Source organism: Monodelphis domestica, chromosome 1, assembly GCF_027887165.1.
Source record: "Monodelphis domestica isolate mMonDom1 chromosome 1, mMonDom1.pri, whole genome shotgun sequence".
Taxonomy (NCBI): Eukaryota; Metazoa; Chordata; class Mammalia; order Didelphimorphia; family Didelphidae; genus Monodelphis; species Monodelphis domestica.
Window position 1 is genome coordinate 616,482,588 of NC_077227.1, and position 17,239 is coordinate 616,499,826.

At 34.3% G+C, this 17,239-nt stretch overlaps 1 protein-coding gene across 3 annotated transcripts in view; it reads left to right on the top strand.

Annotated features, from left to right (window-relative positions):
* KIF16B (kinesin family member 16B) overlaps positions 1 to 17,239 on the top strand; it is a 341,792-nt gene that overhangs the window by 213,333 nt on the left and 111,220 nt on the right. For 2 of the 3 annotated variants that reach the window (XM_056813860.1, XM_056813861.1), the window contains exons 21-22: positions 3,833 to 3,938; positions 4,717 to 5,894. In XM_056813860.1, the coding sequence (XP_056669838.1) occupies positions 3,833 to 3,938; positions 4,717 to 4,779 (169 nt within the window). In that variant the 3' untranslated portion in view covers positions 4,780 to 5,894. Of the gene's footprint in view, positions 1 to 1,441; positions 1,595 to 3,832; positions 3,939 to 4,716; positions 5,895 to 17,239 lie in introns of those variants that run through there. The other variant, XM_007476655.3, reaches the window with a different exon arrangement.

Sequence of the window (17,239 nt, forward strand, 5' to 3'; positions counted from 1 at the left end):
TTCAGAAATTTACTTTATGTTAGTATAATCCATAAAGTAGCCATTACCTGAATTAATTTTATGGCAAATCACTGCCAAAATAAATCCTTTCATGACTGATTATTTAATTTTGACAGTTTCTTTAAATTAGTGGAAGAATTGAAAGATAGTGTCTGTATATAGAGCAGAATCATTAATTGAGCTGTAGAAACTTAATTATAATCTGTCAGTGACAATAGAGTTTTGACAGTAAGTAATGTTTGGAGTTCACTGAAAATATATGTATTTGAAGTTTGTATTGATCAGAGTTATTATTTAGAATTATAGTTGTATTTATCATTGGTATTGAATTGCCCTAAAATACCCTCAAAATGTTATATGTAGTCTTGAGATTTATTCTAGAAGAAAAAATCATTTAAAGCTGTTTTTCCTCAAACTTCCAAATGGGTGGATTAATTTTGCCCCAAGTTTCAAGCGACACTTTCTAGAACTATTTTTTTTTCACATGCTTTGTTGTATGCTATGAAAATGAAGTATAGCATTAAGCATAATATTTGAAATGTGAGGAAAAAATTTGCCTTCTCTTCCTTTTTCCTCTCCCCTTACTTCATGTGGGTCAGTTCCTTTAGTGGCTTGAGGCAGTACTAAGAAGGTCACTTGGGCACTGAAGAGTTCAAAAAGTGTCTAAGGGTTATTAGCATAACCCTGTCCTTCTCTGACACTGTCACGAATGCCTTCTCCTCACCCATTCCCTTCTCCTTCATTCTGCTTGTCCCTCTCTTCCCTAGGATTTTTTCTTGATATGTTTTTTTCCTGGGTAAAACAGGAAACAATGTGATTATTTTATGATTACTTCATGCATTCTAGATAGCATAAAAATAGTGTTCTAGCTCTTTGTGGAAATGGGCAGAGATGTGGTCTGGGGAAAGGAAGAAGCTTAGAACCTTCGAAAGCAAAATAGGATAAGTTTTAGGATAAAGGTTTGTTCCCTGTTTATATCTTTAGAAGTGATTTCAACCTGTAGTGAATCATATCATGTCTCTAGGTAATCAACCACAATGGTTATTATTGAGAATGACTTTTTGAAAATTAGGAAGTGATTAATTTAAATCAGTTAATCAGTAATTGAGTATCTACTGTGTGCTAGTAGAAAATATGACAAAAATGACCCTGTCCTTTCCCCCAGGGTGGTGATATATAAACATGTATTCAAGTAAGCAAATTCAAATTATACATAATAAATTCAAAGTAATTTCAGATTTGGGAGAACACAAGTTCATGGTTACTCAGTTTGTAAGTGCAGTTGGTATGTTTCAAAGTAGTAGCTTTGTATGTCAGTGATTTTAATTCAATGATAATTGAGTTTATGAATGCTGGGCATATGGAGATGTATGCTGAATTTGGCATTATGATGGTGGATGTTTATGGAACTCTTGATTCCCTTTGGCTCACCTCTATACAGGTTAGAGCATGAAATTCAGCAACTGAAGCAAAAGCTATGTGAAGTTGATGGTGTTCACAAAGGGTACCAGGGAACCTTGGTGCAGAATCAATCTTACTCCCCAGTCAGTACTGCAAAATCTCAGTCTCATCTGGTTCCATTGTCTGATGATAGGTACTGTATATGAGGCATATCTGGGATCTCTTTTTCTTACCTAAGTTAGCATTTCCTCATTCTTCACATTAAGAGAATTCTTGTGGAGGCCTTTATTAGACTTCATACCATTTATGATTTACCTTCATTTTATGCATCCTTCTTTCTTCATATCATATTGGATGTTGAAATATCTAAAAGTCATCAGTATAGCTAAGAAGTTAAGGAAAAACTTTGTGGCAATGAGTGTAAAACATAAACTTGAGAAAAGGAACCAAAGGAATCATTCTTGAAATGGTTATGGCCCATGGAACCATGCAGCAGATCTGAGAAGATACAAAAAGTTAGGGAGAGAGCAAGCGATGTAGGGCAGAAGAGATTATCAAATTGGGAAAAGCAGAATTAGTAGAAATTAGTGCCCTATTCTAAAAAATAATTTGGTTTGTTTATTTAGTATACATATCTATTTCTAAATTGAGAGATATCTCCCTCCTTATATTCTAGTAACTAGAAATAAATATATTTAGATATATATCAGATATATTATAAAAACAATACATTGTTAGTAAACTAATGCCAATATTTTGAATACATTCATCATTGTGATTTTATACTATGCCTATGTCACTATAGCAAAATGATTTTCAATCTGAATGGCTTGGTGAATTGTAGTGTGGTTTAGAGGTTTGATTTTAATCATTTTTTTCTGCAAAAAATTACTACTTCTCTCTAACTATACTGATCCAGATACAGAATTTCAACTGGTCAATTCCAAGTCATAGGTATTAAAAATGCATATTTACATGTAAAAGCTTAATAAAAAATAGCATGAGTTTTTTATGAAGCCAAACCAAACAGCTAAGCCAGTTTTGCTTTGAGTAACTCCAGAAATAGCCCAAATTCCTGGGGCTTTCTAAAGTGTGCCTGATCTGGAGCCATGTCAGAATGGTCTTCCAAGTTTGCGCTAGACTTGACATATCCTAGAATGGGGAAGAGTAATAGTTGATTTGTTTAAACTGAAAGTATATTTTTTCTCAGTGTATAGGATCCTTGACTTATACATAATCAGAGATTGAAGAGACTTTGAGATCAACGAGGCTATCTCATTCTTCTTCCATATGAGGAAACAGAGACTCCACGAGGCAGCATGATTCATAACTGGTGATATAGCTAGGGAATGGCAGAGCAGGGAGGATTGGAGATTGGCAACAAACTCAATGTACAGTCATGATGGTGTACATTTCTTGAACACCTGCTATATGTTAGTCCTCTAGAAAATACAGACAGAAAAAATTAGATTCCTGTGCACAAGGAAAACACAGTCACTTTGAGGAGGACGACTTTAGGGCAGAGGTGAATAAGAAGATATAGGGTTATGCACTAAATTGTACTATAGAGATTCTAAATTCTATATGAAATCAAAGATACTCTTTTAAACACAGACACAGTATTTTAGTCTCCTAGGTCAAATGATTGTTTTCAGGATGATGAATTAATTGATGGTTATTTTTGTTGAGGTTAGGTTTCAGGTTTTTGTTTTTGTGTCTTCCTAAAAAATCAAGTTTTGTGAGGTAAGAGGGATAAGGGAGGAGGTTGAAAAATGGGAAGAATAATACATTGTTTGTGGAACTTTGAATTAATCTATCCAACTGTTTTGGAGACCAATTTGGAATTATGCCCAGAGATTTGTTAAAAACCTGTGTAAACACTTAGATCCAATATTGCTGGGTCTATTTCCCAAGGAGATTAGGAAAAGAGGAAAAGACTCTGTGTTCCAAGATACTTATAACAGCTCTCTTTGTGGGGGAAAAGAACTGGAAATTGAGGGAATATCCATCATTTGCATACTGGTTGGACAAATTATGGTGTATGTTTGTGATGAAATATTCCTGCTATGGAAGAAGCAATGAGAAGGTCAATTTTTTCAAAAAACTTTGTAAGATAAAATAATTAAGAGTAAAAGAAGTAGAACCAAGGGAATGTTATATACAGCTATAAAATTAATATTTGATGAGTAATTTGTAAATGTCCATCTCTAGATAATGAACTAAAAAAAGAAACATGAAAGACTTTATCTATTTGTCTATCTACCTATCTGTATCTTTTTGTTGGGTGATACCTTCTGTGATGTGATGAAGGGAGAGAAGGGTTGAGAAAGTGGAAAAACAATGAACAAGGGACTTTATAATGAAATAATCTTAAAATGTCAGGCAGTTTAAAACATTTCAAATTTTGATTTTTCTACTAATTTAATTTTAGGCTTAATGCTTATATTGAAGAAGAAGTGCAGCGGCGTCTGCAGAATGTTCATCCCAGGTTTGGAGATGCCAACATCTATTTATCCCAGTCTAAAGAACTGCCAAAGGTGAGCTGAATGAGGCAGGAAATGGTGGCTTTCAAACAATAGCTTTCCAAAGGACCTTTCATAAAATAAATATTTCATAAAGAAAGAAATTATTCTCTGTGCATGCTCCCTCTCGTTTTTGTTGTTAGGGTTGTTTTCCCTCTCAGAAGTAATAATAATGTAAAAAAGTTACCACTCAGCTTAAATGTTAATTAAGAAATTTTGGCAAGATCAAGAGAAACAGATTGTGACTAACACTTGTTTATCCTCAGGTTTATTTCAGGAAGGTTTTAAAGAAAACTAAGATTTCAAGTAGCTGACTTATGTATATTGATTTATTTCTTTAAAATCAAAATTATAATATTTTGGTGACCAAAACCCAACTTCACTTCCCCTTCCACAAATGACTACAGCTGTGGCTTCCAGGCCATTTCACACATTACCACAAGGAACATTACATGTTTTCATTTGAGGTTGATGAATGTTAGTGACAGCCTGATTCAATCAGTAAATGATATTGCTTACCTGTTAGTACATAGCAAGGAGTGTCCTCAGGCAGTATTATATTTAGTATTGAACTTGGATTTTTAAAAAGATGAGTGAATAGTTCAAATGTCGTCTTATAGACAAGTAGAGTGATGGAAAGTTATGGTTATCTTGTGAATAAAAATTCTGTAGAGGCCTTTTATTCTTGATAGACAAGTATATTTCTTTAGGTCTTTGTTCTCATAAACATTTCTAATCAAACCAGGTTTTCCTCCCTGAAAATCAGATAACTTAATTTTTTTTTCATTTCCAGGATAATGAAAAACTTCACAATGGCACTATTCAACGTAAGCTTAAATATGAGGTAGGTAGGTAATAATTTTTCAGATTGAGAGGATCATCTTAAATTATGGCATGCTCATGTGATAAATTTTCTTAAATGTTTAGTTGCATAATTAGAAATTTGAAATGACAATGAGATTAATGTCTTCTAGAGAAGGCAAGCTATTATATGAACTTAAAATTAAATAGAATCTTACAGGTTGGATATAGCTTTGACTTTTTCTGATTGGCAAATAGCTGCAATCAAGACCTTCGGGGAAAAAAACCAAAACCAAAAACAACTCTTAATTTATAACAATCTCTTTCCTCATCCTTCATTAAAATACAAAATTATATGATCAGAATCAGAAATGAGGTTTGGAAATGTAATAGAGAGCTGGTCAACATTTGAAAAATCTTATAAACTTCAAAGACCCTGAGCCTTCATATTATTGCTAGTCTTACCAAGGAATATTCTTGAGAAACTGATTTCTATATTCCTCTGATGGATTATGTAGCACCATAATCTTATAAAGCCAAAGTTTATTTGGACATAAGGCTCATGAGGTTTTATTTGGTACTCTTTACATATTTTCTACATATACTCTCTTACATTTCTACTCTTGTGTACACACACATACATGGGCACACATACACCCCCACCTCCCTTGAATAAATTATGGAAGCATTGAAAAGAGTTTCCATAGATTAGTAGGCTAAAATAATTCTAGTTAACCCCTACAAGTAGAATTGATTTAATCTGCCTTAACTGTCATCAGCCCCTATTCTTTATAGTCATCTTATAGACTAATAAAATTATCTTCTTTCAAAGAGGTGAGATTCTTGGAGGAAAAATGATTTTTTTCTTTTCTCTATGCTACAAAACCTAAAGATAGTGCATTATACATAGTAAGAAGTCAACAGGTATTTGCTATTGATGATTCATTTATGCCTTTAGAAAATATATGTGAATTCCCTAAAAAACATATTCCCAAACTTGAAACCCAATCAACTAGAGAAATGTGGTTAAACTACCAATGAATTTTTATTAGGCTTACAATTTAATTATTGATAGATTCACTATAATTTTTTAACTTGTGGGTATGGAGGCCTGTGCTCATTTGTTTGCTATTTGAATATGAATTTAATTCAGACCCCTCGATATTATTCATACATAAAAACTACAACAGTAAGAATAGATTCTGTGAATTAATTATATAAATTATAAACATTTCAGATACATGATATGCAAAATGCAGAAAATGATTCTATTCCAAAATTATATCATCTGTTCCTCAATCAATTCATTCTTTTTTTAAGATGAAATATCTTTATTTTTATTGCATTCTGAATATTTGCTTTAAATGAGTGAAACCAGATCATGCCTTCTTGAATCACATATCAATCAATGCCAGTGGATTTAAGTTTGTAATTTTGTTTCTGAAAAAATTTACAAAATGAAGCCAATCAAAGTGAATTTAAAATTATTATGTGCAAAGAATTGTAGAGGATAAAAATAGAATTCCTATTTTTATTTTTTGACATTTTGAACAGAAAAGACGATCTTGGCCATCACAATGTCTAGATCCACTTGGATCTAGATGTGATACAGATTCTTCCATTATTTTTAGAGAAGAAGTGAACAAAGTAGAACAGAGGAAAGAAAAAAACAATTCAGTAACATGGAATACATCAAGTTCTACAAATTTCTTACTTGTGTCAAAAGAGAGAAAGTACCACGAAAGGAGCCCGTGTTCAGAACAAGAGTTTCCATGTGAAATTAATTGCAAGCTAAATTGTCCTGACTCTAATGGTGTTTTTGATCAAGATTTTTGTCATCAAAATTACCTTCTTGACTACCTTCAGACAAACAAGGAAAGTTCAGAATGTTTGCAAGATAAGATAGAGAACTTCAGTTATTCAAGATTCATGGCAATGGCAATGGCTAGTGAAGATGCCTTCAGCTCAAGGATTAAATCTAGCTGGAACTTCCTGCAACATAGATCCAATACAACATCTGGAGAGAGTAGCAATGAGACCAGACACAGCAACGTCCTTTGCTTATTTCTTTCTGAGTCTATTTCCAATGAGAAGAGTCCATCCCAGACAGATCCCCAAAAGTTCCCAGCCCTGATTCCTTTCCATGAACAGCATATTGAAAAAGAGCTAAACATTACAAAACAAAGCACCCTAAAATTTACCCTTCCACCTGCAAGTGTCAGGACAAATACATACTATGGCTTAGAATATTTTTATAACAAGTTTTCTAGCTTTTATAAAGGTACTAGAAGTACGTTTCTCCAAAATAGCACAAAGATGCTTAACCAAGCAAGACATATGGGTAGCCTATATAACCCCAGTGGCCTGACCTCCCAAGTAACAACATTAATTAGAAACTTGCCAGTTCTGGAGATGCCCTGGAGGTCATACATGAGGTGTTCGGATCCACACCCCTTAAATGAGGCTCAAGTTGTCATGAGTGACAAGAGCCAATCTTTGCCAGAACAGAGTCCCATGCATTATATGGCCCCAGCTACCTCATTAACTGCGGGGGCACAAAGTTCTTCTCAGTGCTCTGTTTTCCAGCGAATATATGACAGTGCTAGAAACCACTTTGCATTCAGACAGACCCTTGTGCAGTTTCCAGCTGAACTACTTAGACTTCAGGAATTGCCTTTAGAAGACCTACTAGAGTGCGTGACCTGTTTCCCGCATGAACTTTGGAGCAAAGTAGATGAATTTAAAAGTGTTTATTGGCTTGCTGTTGCTAATTGCAAAGAACCTGATCCACAGCCAGCTTGTTTGATTCTGTGTAGATTGGCCTTATTTGCCTTACTTCTATCAAATAATTGCCCAGGTTCCTTAGACATTTTTCATATTCTTCCCCTTTCTGTGCTTAGAGAGATTCAAGTTGGTTTTGGAGGACAGTGTGTACGACTTCTGGGCTCCACAGAAGACCACTTGCTCACTGTGTTTAGTTACAACAAAAACTTCACTCAGCAGATATGCTATGACCTACTAAATCCCTTAATGTCTGTGTCAGACAGTGCCATCTGTTTTAATCATCCTTTGCTTAGGGAAGATTTAGTTCAGCTTTCACTTGATTGGAGAACAGAGGTTACTGATTTGGTTTTGACAAGTGGAGTGAGACTGACATCTAAATTCCAGAGTACTCTGGTTGACATTATTTACTTACTTCATGGAAACATGGAAAACAGTATTCCTTCCCTGTCAGAGGTTCAACTACTATTATATACTACAGTCAGAGTAGAGAGTGACTCTAGCCAAACACGCTGTAAGTCATTAGTTCTTCTTAATACACATATTGGACTTGTGAGAGAAGATTGTGTTTTCTTTCCCCATACAATTTCTCCAAGAATATCTCCTCGATGCTCACAATTTGATGTGATTAAGTTCCGTGCTTTAAATGAATTCAAGTGTGTTGTTGCAGACCAGAAAAACTTGTTAGAAGTGAAGCTTGTCTTTTTCAAAAAGCATAAAATTGCACCCGATTCAAGAATTGGCTTTCCTGGACACCAATTATCCAATTCCCTATCTTACATTGTAGATGACCAAAATGATCCATCTGAGGTTTGGAAACTAACTTTTAATTCACAAGATGAAGTTCTTTGGCTTATTCGATACTTGACAAGATTCTAGAGAGTAGATTTTTAAAAGTGTATTTATAATCTTAAGTATCTGAAATCTTTCCTTGATATAACAAGTATGAAAAATAATCAGTACATGGAAAATAAATACCCCAGTGTATCTAACTTGGAATTGAAATAAGGGTGATATCTAAAATTGGAAATTTAAGAGTTTTAAATATCAACAATAAAATAACTGTTAATGAAGACTTGATAAAATGCTTATTTTTACTATCTCACTTAATTAACCTTCAAGTATTACTTGATTAAAGCACTTTTTGATAACATTTGACTTTGTATTGATTTATAGTATAGCGGTTCTTGGCTGAGTTCTGAAATAGTTTGGGCTGATTTTTGTTGCTAGAAAAAATATTTTCAATGACTTGACATTCATTAACATATAGAGATTTAATTGTGAGGGTAGTTATATAGCAGATGCTACTGATACTGCTTCTAATAAGGACACAGGGTTTTAATGTCTCTCTACTTTTTAAAAACATGAAGTAGATTCAGAGATAAGGGCATTGTTAAGGTTTTTTTACATTATTGATGGCCTCTTTCTTCATTTCATTACTATTACCTTCTCTCTTCCATCTTGTACAATTGCAATTCCTTTTAATACTTAAAATGACCCAGGTATTTTGTAATATCATGTCTGTACCTGGCTTTCTCCTTTGGCTTTTTTCTTGCTCCTCAACTCTTAACCTGGGAGTCAGGCAGTTTCTGACTAAGTCTGTCTACCTACTATCATCCCATCTCACCATTACAATTTCTTATTATTTTCCTACTCAGATATTCTGGCAAATTTACCTGCTTTCTTTGGCCTCTTCCTATGCTTTCTTATTCCCATATCTGTCTTTGTACATACTATTTTCTGTGCTTAGGTAATCTTCTCTCCAACCTCTGCCAATGCATATATTTCACCAACTTCAAAAATCAACTTAAAATTTTCCTTCTCAAGTTGTCCTTCTTTACTGATTGTCCCTACTTATTATCCCTTTACTTCTATTTTCCTCCACTGCTTCAATTCTTATGTGTGTACTTTATACTAATTTAAATTGAACTAATTTATACTTTAATCTATAAAAATAAATTTTCAGCATATATTTTATTAAATTTTTATTTCTTTGAATTTAAGGAGCTATTTGACTTTTTCTTTTACCTCTTTCCTCCTGAAAAACTACTAATATAATATTTGAATCACAAGTCAGAGGCTTAAAATATATGCTTTATTCATTGATATTTCAGTGATTTCATTAAACTACTATTTGACATAGTCTTGACATGTCATGCTTTATTTTTATTGATGTTAACCACAATTAGAGAGGTAAACCTTTTTGATATTATGGAGTATGTAAATATAATATGTTCTTGATTAGCGGTAGTTATTGGTGGTAGATATAAAATCAGTAGTCTCATTCATAAGACTCTTTTATTTAGCCGATAGCTAGTATCTTATATAACTACTTTCATTTTATATTAAGCAGCTCTTTTCTTTGAGTTTGATAATGCCTTATATTTCCTTTGTCTCTCTTCTGGGATAGTGTGAATGGGGAAATGGCAGAGTGAAGATAATCATAGGAGGTCTTATAGTTTATAAAATGGACATTCAGATCCCGAATTGCTGAATTGCTTGTTCATAGAATCCCAGAATTTTAGTTCTGGAAGGGAACTCAGAAATTATCCAGACTGACACCTTCATATTTTAGATGATGAAAGGGAGGTCTTGAGCAAACAAATTAGCTTTCCTAAGGTTGTAAAGAGAGTGGATTTCTGAGTTGTGATTTGAACCCATAACCTCTGACTCTAAAAGCAGCACCATAATGATAGTTTTGCTTATACTTCTGGTTGGTATTCTCCATTGAAAATTATAATTCTAACTGTATAAATGAAATATTTCTAATGATTTTCATATTGGGATTCTAATATCTAATCAAGATTATTTCTAAAACCAGTATTTAATTCATGTAAATGAAAAAATAGGTTGAAAGGAATCAATATTTCTTCATATTTTATCATTCATTTACCTTAAAAAATGTTTTTTGATCTCGACTTATGATTTCATTTGTATAGGTTGTTCTACTATTCTACCAATTCAGATAACTAATATGTAACTTTTGTTTTTAGAGAATTACTTGGAGAACTGAGCAGTTAACTGATTTCCTCATGGTCATGTAGCTATTATGTGTCAGAGATGGAAATTAAACTCGTCTTCCTAACTCTGAGGCTAACTCTACATATCATGCCATCCTGTCTCTATGTATTTTTTCTACATTTGCTTGATAAGAGAGTAGCAATTATTTATCATGAATATCACAAGGAGAGAAGGTGCTAATAATAATCATATCATTGGTGGGGAATGGGATACATTAGCAGCACATAATTTTACCACTGAGTTATAAATATTTAAACAAATACACTGACTAATCTCACATGGAAAAGAACTCATAACTCTCTTTGAACATGTTATAAATTGTAGCCTTTCATAGATGGGGCAATAAATCCGAATATTACATAAAATCATGCTATTAATCTTGATGATCATTGCTTTTTTTTCCTGATATGAAACATCCCAGAATGATAGTTGAGGATGACTTGCAAGTTTTGAGATTCTGCAGGATTCTATTTTTTCCCCTGATTACTTCTGTAATGTAAACATAATTTATATCTCGGTCTAGTTAATACTACTTTCTGTTCTATGTATAGGGATTAGGTTTTATCTTACAAAACAATTTCGTGATTAACATCAAATTGCCAAATTCAGTTTACATGACATATGCTTTATTTTTAATTGTACTTTTAGCTCCAGTGAATCGTTGGCAAATTGTTCCTTAACTAGTTATATCAATTTTTACTGATCACAGAGGCCATCTCTTATTACTTGTACTCTCAAGGCTTATATAGGCTGTACCTATACTATTGCTCTGTTGTCAGTCTTTGAAGAGTTCTCAGACCATCTTAAAGACAGTTTCATCATAGGATAATCTTTAGAAAGATTCCTAACCTTTTGATACTGGCAAGAGCTTCTAAAACTCCTCTAATTTCTGAACCAGGGACAGGATTGATGTTTGCATTCTGGAGATGAAACTCTTTATCCCTTTAGAGCTGCTTTGGAATCCTAGGCCAACTTTAGAATCACCCCAGGAAAACTAGAGGTTAGAAAGAGCCTATCTCTGAGGTCTTCTATAATTCATCCTAATGCCAAGGACTTCATACATAGCCTTCAGAACACATTTTCCTGGGGCTGGGATGCAGATAACCCACAACTTTTATATATGCCCACTGGTTTGTACTTTAGCTGTGTTATTCTTTATTATAACTACACAAGCACCATGTACCAGATGGCTTGACTTCCAGGTCTAGAGGATGGTTTTGAATTTCAGTGAAGCATGTTATAGAAAGAAATAATAACCTCTTGGATTTAAAGAAAATATTTATATGATCTTAGGAAACTATAGATTCTCAATCACAAGAGAAAAACTATTTAAAATGAATGTAATCAGCTTTTTGACAAATACCAAATTATAAATAAAAAAAATATTTTTCCCTTAACTAGCTTTAAAAAATAAATAGTATTTATGGTAGGATTTGTTAATATTTCTTAGACAATATCTCTTTGAGGTACTGATTTTCATCCAAATTTGATTAAAAACCATTTTGCTCACAGCTGCCTCTTTCTGCTTGGCAAAGTGAATTTATTTAGTCTTTGTTGAAAAAACATTTCAGAACAGTTTAAGTCTCCCTATTCTCATTACAGAAAAATGTGCAGGCATCCCTTTGGAGGAAAACACTCATCTGGAGGCAGCTGTAATTACAGTAATTTTTATTTACATGCTTATTTTCAAATGATTTAAAGTTGTATATTGACAGATCTTTCTGGAACTTTTTTCCAGTGTCATGCCATTTTCCAGCCTTATGGATGTGGATATTTGATAATGTGGTCATTTTGTTAATTCTGTAACTCAGATCTCAGATGGATAGGGACTAAGCCAAATATAGTTTAAACCTAATTATATTGTATGTCAGTAGACAATATTAGAGTAAGAATCCCAGGTGCTTTTTAAAAGTATACTTTAGGATCTTTAATTTCTTCAGTATGCTCACTCCCTTCACTAATATAATTTTCAAAATATGAGGAACTTGGTAGATGATTGTCAAGGAATGCTTTGGCAGAAGAATTTTCCTGTGACCAATCTAGCAATGAGCTTCTCTAGTTGGGTTACCAACAAAGACACATAGCCCATCACTAGGCTTGAAATTTGAACCTTTCTAGTTTGGATTCCTCTGCCCTAGACCATAACAAATTGGGAGAACTTCACAACATAGCAACACATCAGAATAGAACTTTAATGGACTTGTTTCACACTAAAATTACAAATTACAACAGGTTTGAATTCAAATAGAAAAATCAAGAAGATCTCTTCCTTCAAAGATCTTACATCCCAATAGAGGAAGACAATATGTAGGGGAATGGTAGTCAGAGGAGTGCTTTCTTCTGGAATTTCATGAAAGTAGTAAGGGAAGTCCTAGGGTTTATGATTGTGACATTCTTTCTAAGAATGTTATATTAATTTGATTATAATTGAAGAGGAGAAAGGAGAGTACATGTGCAATATAAGGATAAAGAAGACATGGTGGGCCTTGAATAATCTAAATATGATGAACTCTGGCCAATCAGAATTACAGGATCCCAGAGTTGAAAATTGTATTACTTGGTTGGCAATAGAGAATAGTACAGAACAATATAGCAGGAAGATGGCTGAAATAGATATTGTAGTGAGTCAAGGGGCCACTCAGTATGGTAAAATTCAGCTTATCCACTTTTCAGATCTACAATGAAGTATCAAATAGATCAGACTTCATTCAACCATAGAACTTCAAGTTGCACAACATTAAAGCTCCTCTGATCTATTTGCACCATTACAAGAATACCCTTTAACATATCTCTTGTTAATATACTTGTATTTAGTAATTCTTTTTTTTAAATTTAAATTAATTTATTTAGTCAATTTATAACATTATTTCTTGGTTACAAGAATCGTTTTTTCCCTCCCTCCCCATCCCCACCATTCCAAAAGCTTCCAATAGCACAATTTCACTGGGCATTACATATGTCCGTGATCAAAACCCATTTCCATGTTGTTGATGTTTGCACTAGGGTGATCATTTAGAGTCTACATCCCCAACCACATCCCCATCGACCCATGTAATCAAGCAGTTGTTTTACTTCTGTGTTTCTGCTCTCTCAGTTTTTCCTCTGAATGTGGATAGTGTTTTTTCTTATAGATCCCTCCAAGTTGTTTAGGATCACTGCATTGCCACTAATGGTGAAATCCATTACATTCGATTATACCACAGTGTATCTGTCTCTGTGTACAATGTTCTCCTGGTTCTGCTCCTCTCATTCTGCATCAATTCCTGGAGGTTGTTCCAATTCCCATGGAATTCCTCCACTTTATTATTCCTTTTAGCACAATAGTATTCCATCACCAACAGATACCACATTTTGTTCAGCTATTTCCCAATTGGAGGGCATCCCCTCATTTTCCAATTTTTTGCAACCACAAAGAGCGCAGCTATGAATATTCTTGTACAAGTCTTTTTCCTTATTATCTCTTTGGAGTACAAACCCAGTAGTGCTATGGCTGGATCAAAGGGCAGACAGTCTTTTATCGCCCTTTGGGCATAGTTCCAAATTGCCTTCCAGAATGGTTGGATCAAAACTCCACCAGCAATGCATTAATGTCCCAACTTTGCCACATCCCCTCCAGCATTCATTACTTTCCTTTGCTGTTATGTTAGTCAATCTGCTAGGTGTGAAGTGGTACCTCAGAGTTGTTTTGATTTGCATCTCTGATTATAAGAGAGTTAGAACACCTTTTCACGTGCTTATTAATAGTTTTGATTTCTTTAACCGAAAATTGCCTATTCATGTCCCTTGCCCATTTATCAGTTGGAGAATGGCTTGATTTTTTTGTACATTTGGTTTAGCTCTTTATAAATTTGAGTAATTAGATCTTTGTCAGAGGTTTTTGTAATGAAGATTGTTTCCCAATTTGTTGCTTCCCTTCACATTTTGGTTGCATTGGTTTTGTTTCTACAGAAACGTTTTAATTTGATGTAATCAAAATTATTGATTTTACATTTTGTGATTTTTTTTCCAGCTCTTGCTTGGTTTTAAAGTCTTTCATTTCCCAAAGATCTGACATATATACTATTCTGTGTTCACCTAATTTGCTTTTATTTTCCTTCTTTATATTTAAGTCATTCACTCATTCTGAGTTTATCTTGGAGTAGGGTGTGAGATGTTGATCCAAATCTAATCTCTCCCCTACTGTCTTCCAATTTTCCCAGCAGTTTTTATTAAATAGTGGATTTTGGTTCCCAAAACTGGGATCTTTGGGTTTATCATAGACTGTCTTGCTGAGGTCATTTACCCCCAGTCTATTCTATTGATCCTCCTTTCTGTCTCTTAGCCAGTACCAAATTATTTTGATGACCACTGCTTTATAGTATAGTTTGAGATCTGGGACTGCAAGGCCACCTTCCTTTGCATTTTTTTCATTGTTTCCCTTGATCTTTTGTTCTTGCAAATGAACTTTGTTATGGTTTCTTCTAATTTAATAAACAAGTTTTTTGGTAGTTCCATGGATATGGCACTAAATAAGTAAATTAACTTGGCTAGGATTGCCATTTTTATTATGTTAGCTCATCCCACCCATGAGCAATGAATGTTTTTCCAGTTGTTTAGATCTAGTTTTAATTGTGTGAAGAGTGTTTTGTAGTTGTGTTCATATAGTTCCTGTGTTTGTCTCGGCAGATAGATTCCTAAGAATTTTATATTGTCTAGGGTGATTTTAAATGGAATTTCCCTTTGTAATTCTTGCTGCTGAGATATGTTGGAGATATATAGAAATGCTGATGATTTATGTGGGTTTATTTTGTATTCTACAACTTTGCTAAAGTCGTGGACTATTTTGATTAGCTTTTTGGTTGATTCTCTAGGACTCTTCAAGCAGACTATCATATCATCTCCAAAGAGTGATAACTTGTTCTCCTCATTGCCTATTTTAATACCTTCAATTTCTTTTTCTACTCTAATTGTTACTGCTAGTGTTTCTAGTACAATGTTAAATAATAGCAGTGATAATGGGCATCCTTGTTTCACTCCTGATCTTATTGGGAAGGCTTCTAATTTATCTCCATTGCAGATGATGTTTGCTGATGGTTTTAGATATATACTGTTCATTATTTTTAGAAGAGGACCTTTTATTCCTATACTTTCTAGTGTTTTCAATAGGAGTTGTGATAGAGACTTGAAGAGAGAGAGGTTTTGCAGGACAAGCCAAGATGCAAGAACCAAGGCTGGGGACCTGGCTGTCAATCAAGAGGAATGTTCCAAACGGAATGTTCCCAGGAGGAGAGGCAGTTCAAGCTCACCAGGGGAGAAACTTTGGACTTTGTTTCTCTCTCTCTGGGGTTGAGGCTGGCTGAGGACCCTAGTAGGGTAGGCTTGGTTTTTGGGGCTCTCTGACCAAGGGAGAAACCTCTGTTCTCTCTGAGATTAGACTGACCAACAGTTGGAAGAAAGCCAGGTGGAAGGAGATATTTTGAACTTTGTTTCTCTCTGGGGTTAAGCTGAGAGACCTTGCTGGCTTTGAGAAGAAGAAAGATTTTAAACAGCTGTTGTCCTCCATCTTTCTAACTGTCCATCTCTCTGTCTTAGAGTCACAGTTGTGACTGGACTACTTTCTCAAACCCTCAATTCTCCCTCATTTTAGATTAGGGACATCCTCATCCCTCTTACCTCAGTTTCCTATTCTGTTATCCCAATAAGCCCCTTGACTTAAAAAAGGAAAAGAAAAGAGTATATAGTTTACTCAAGGGAAGAGGGAAGAATCCAAAGGCTTCAAGAAGAACTGGGAGGTGAGGGATGCAGGAAGGAGAGGGTTGGAGAAGGGAGGGAGTAAAGGGGAGAGGAGGTTAGAAAGATATACTGATCCATCAGGATCAGTAGGCAAACCCCAGAGTATTCCCCAGAGCAATTCCCCTATGTGGCAGCATCCCTGTGCTAGCATCCCTCAGCATTTCTCATTCCTACCTCCATTACCACCAAGTAGTTTCAGGTTCCCCTAGCAGCCCTCTCTAGTCATAGCCAGTCATAAGACAGCAGTCATTGCAACAAGAAATAATTTCCTCAGTTTACATTCTCTATTTCAGAATGAGTGTTGTATTTTGTCAAAGGCTTTTCCTGCATCTGTTGAGATAATCATGTGATTTTTGTTGGTTTGCTTGTTAATGTGGTCAATTATGTGGATGGTTTTCCTACTATTGAACCATCCTTGCATTCCAGTATGAATCCTACTTGGTCATAGTGAATAACCCTTGTGATGACTTGCTGGAGTCTTTTTGCTAGTATCCTATTTAAGATTTTTGCATCTATATTCATTAAGGAGATTGGTCTATAGTTTTCTTTCTCTGTTTTTGACCTTCCTGGCATTGGAATCAGTACTCTATTTGTGTCATAAAAGGAATTTAGTAGAACTCGTTCTATGCTTATTTTGTCAAATAGTTTGTATAATATTGGGATTAGTTGTTCTTTGAATGTTTGATAGAATTGATTTGTGAACCCATCTGGACCTGGGGATTTTTTCTTAGGGAGTTCTTTGATGGCTTGTTCAATTTTCTTTTCTGATATGGTGTTGTTTAGGTAGTCTATTTCTTCCTCTGTTAGTCTAGGCAATTTATATTTTTGTAAATATTCATTCATATCACCTAGATTACCATATTTATTGCTATTTTGTTGGGTATAATAGTTTTTAATAATTGCCTTAATTTCCTGTTTATTAGAGGTGAGGTCTCCCTTTT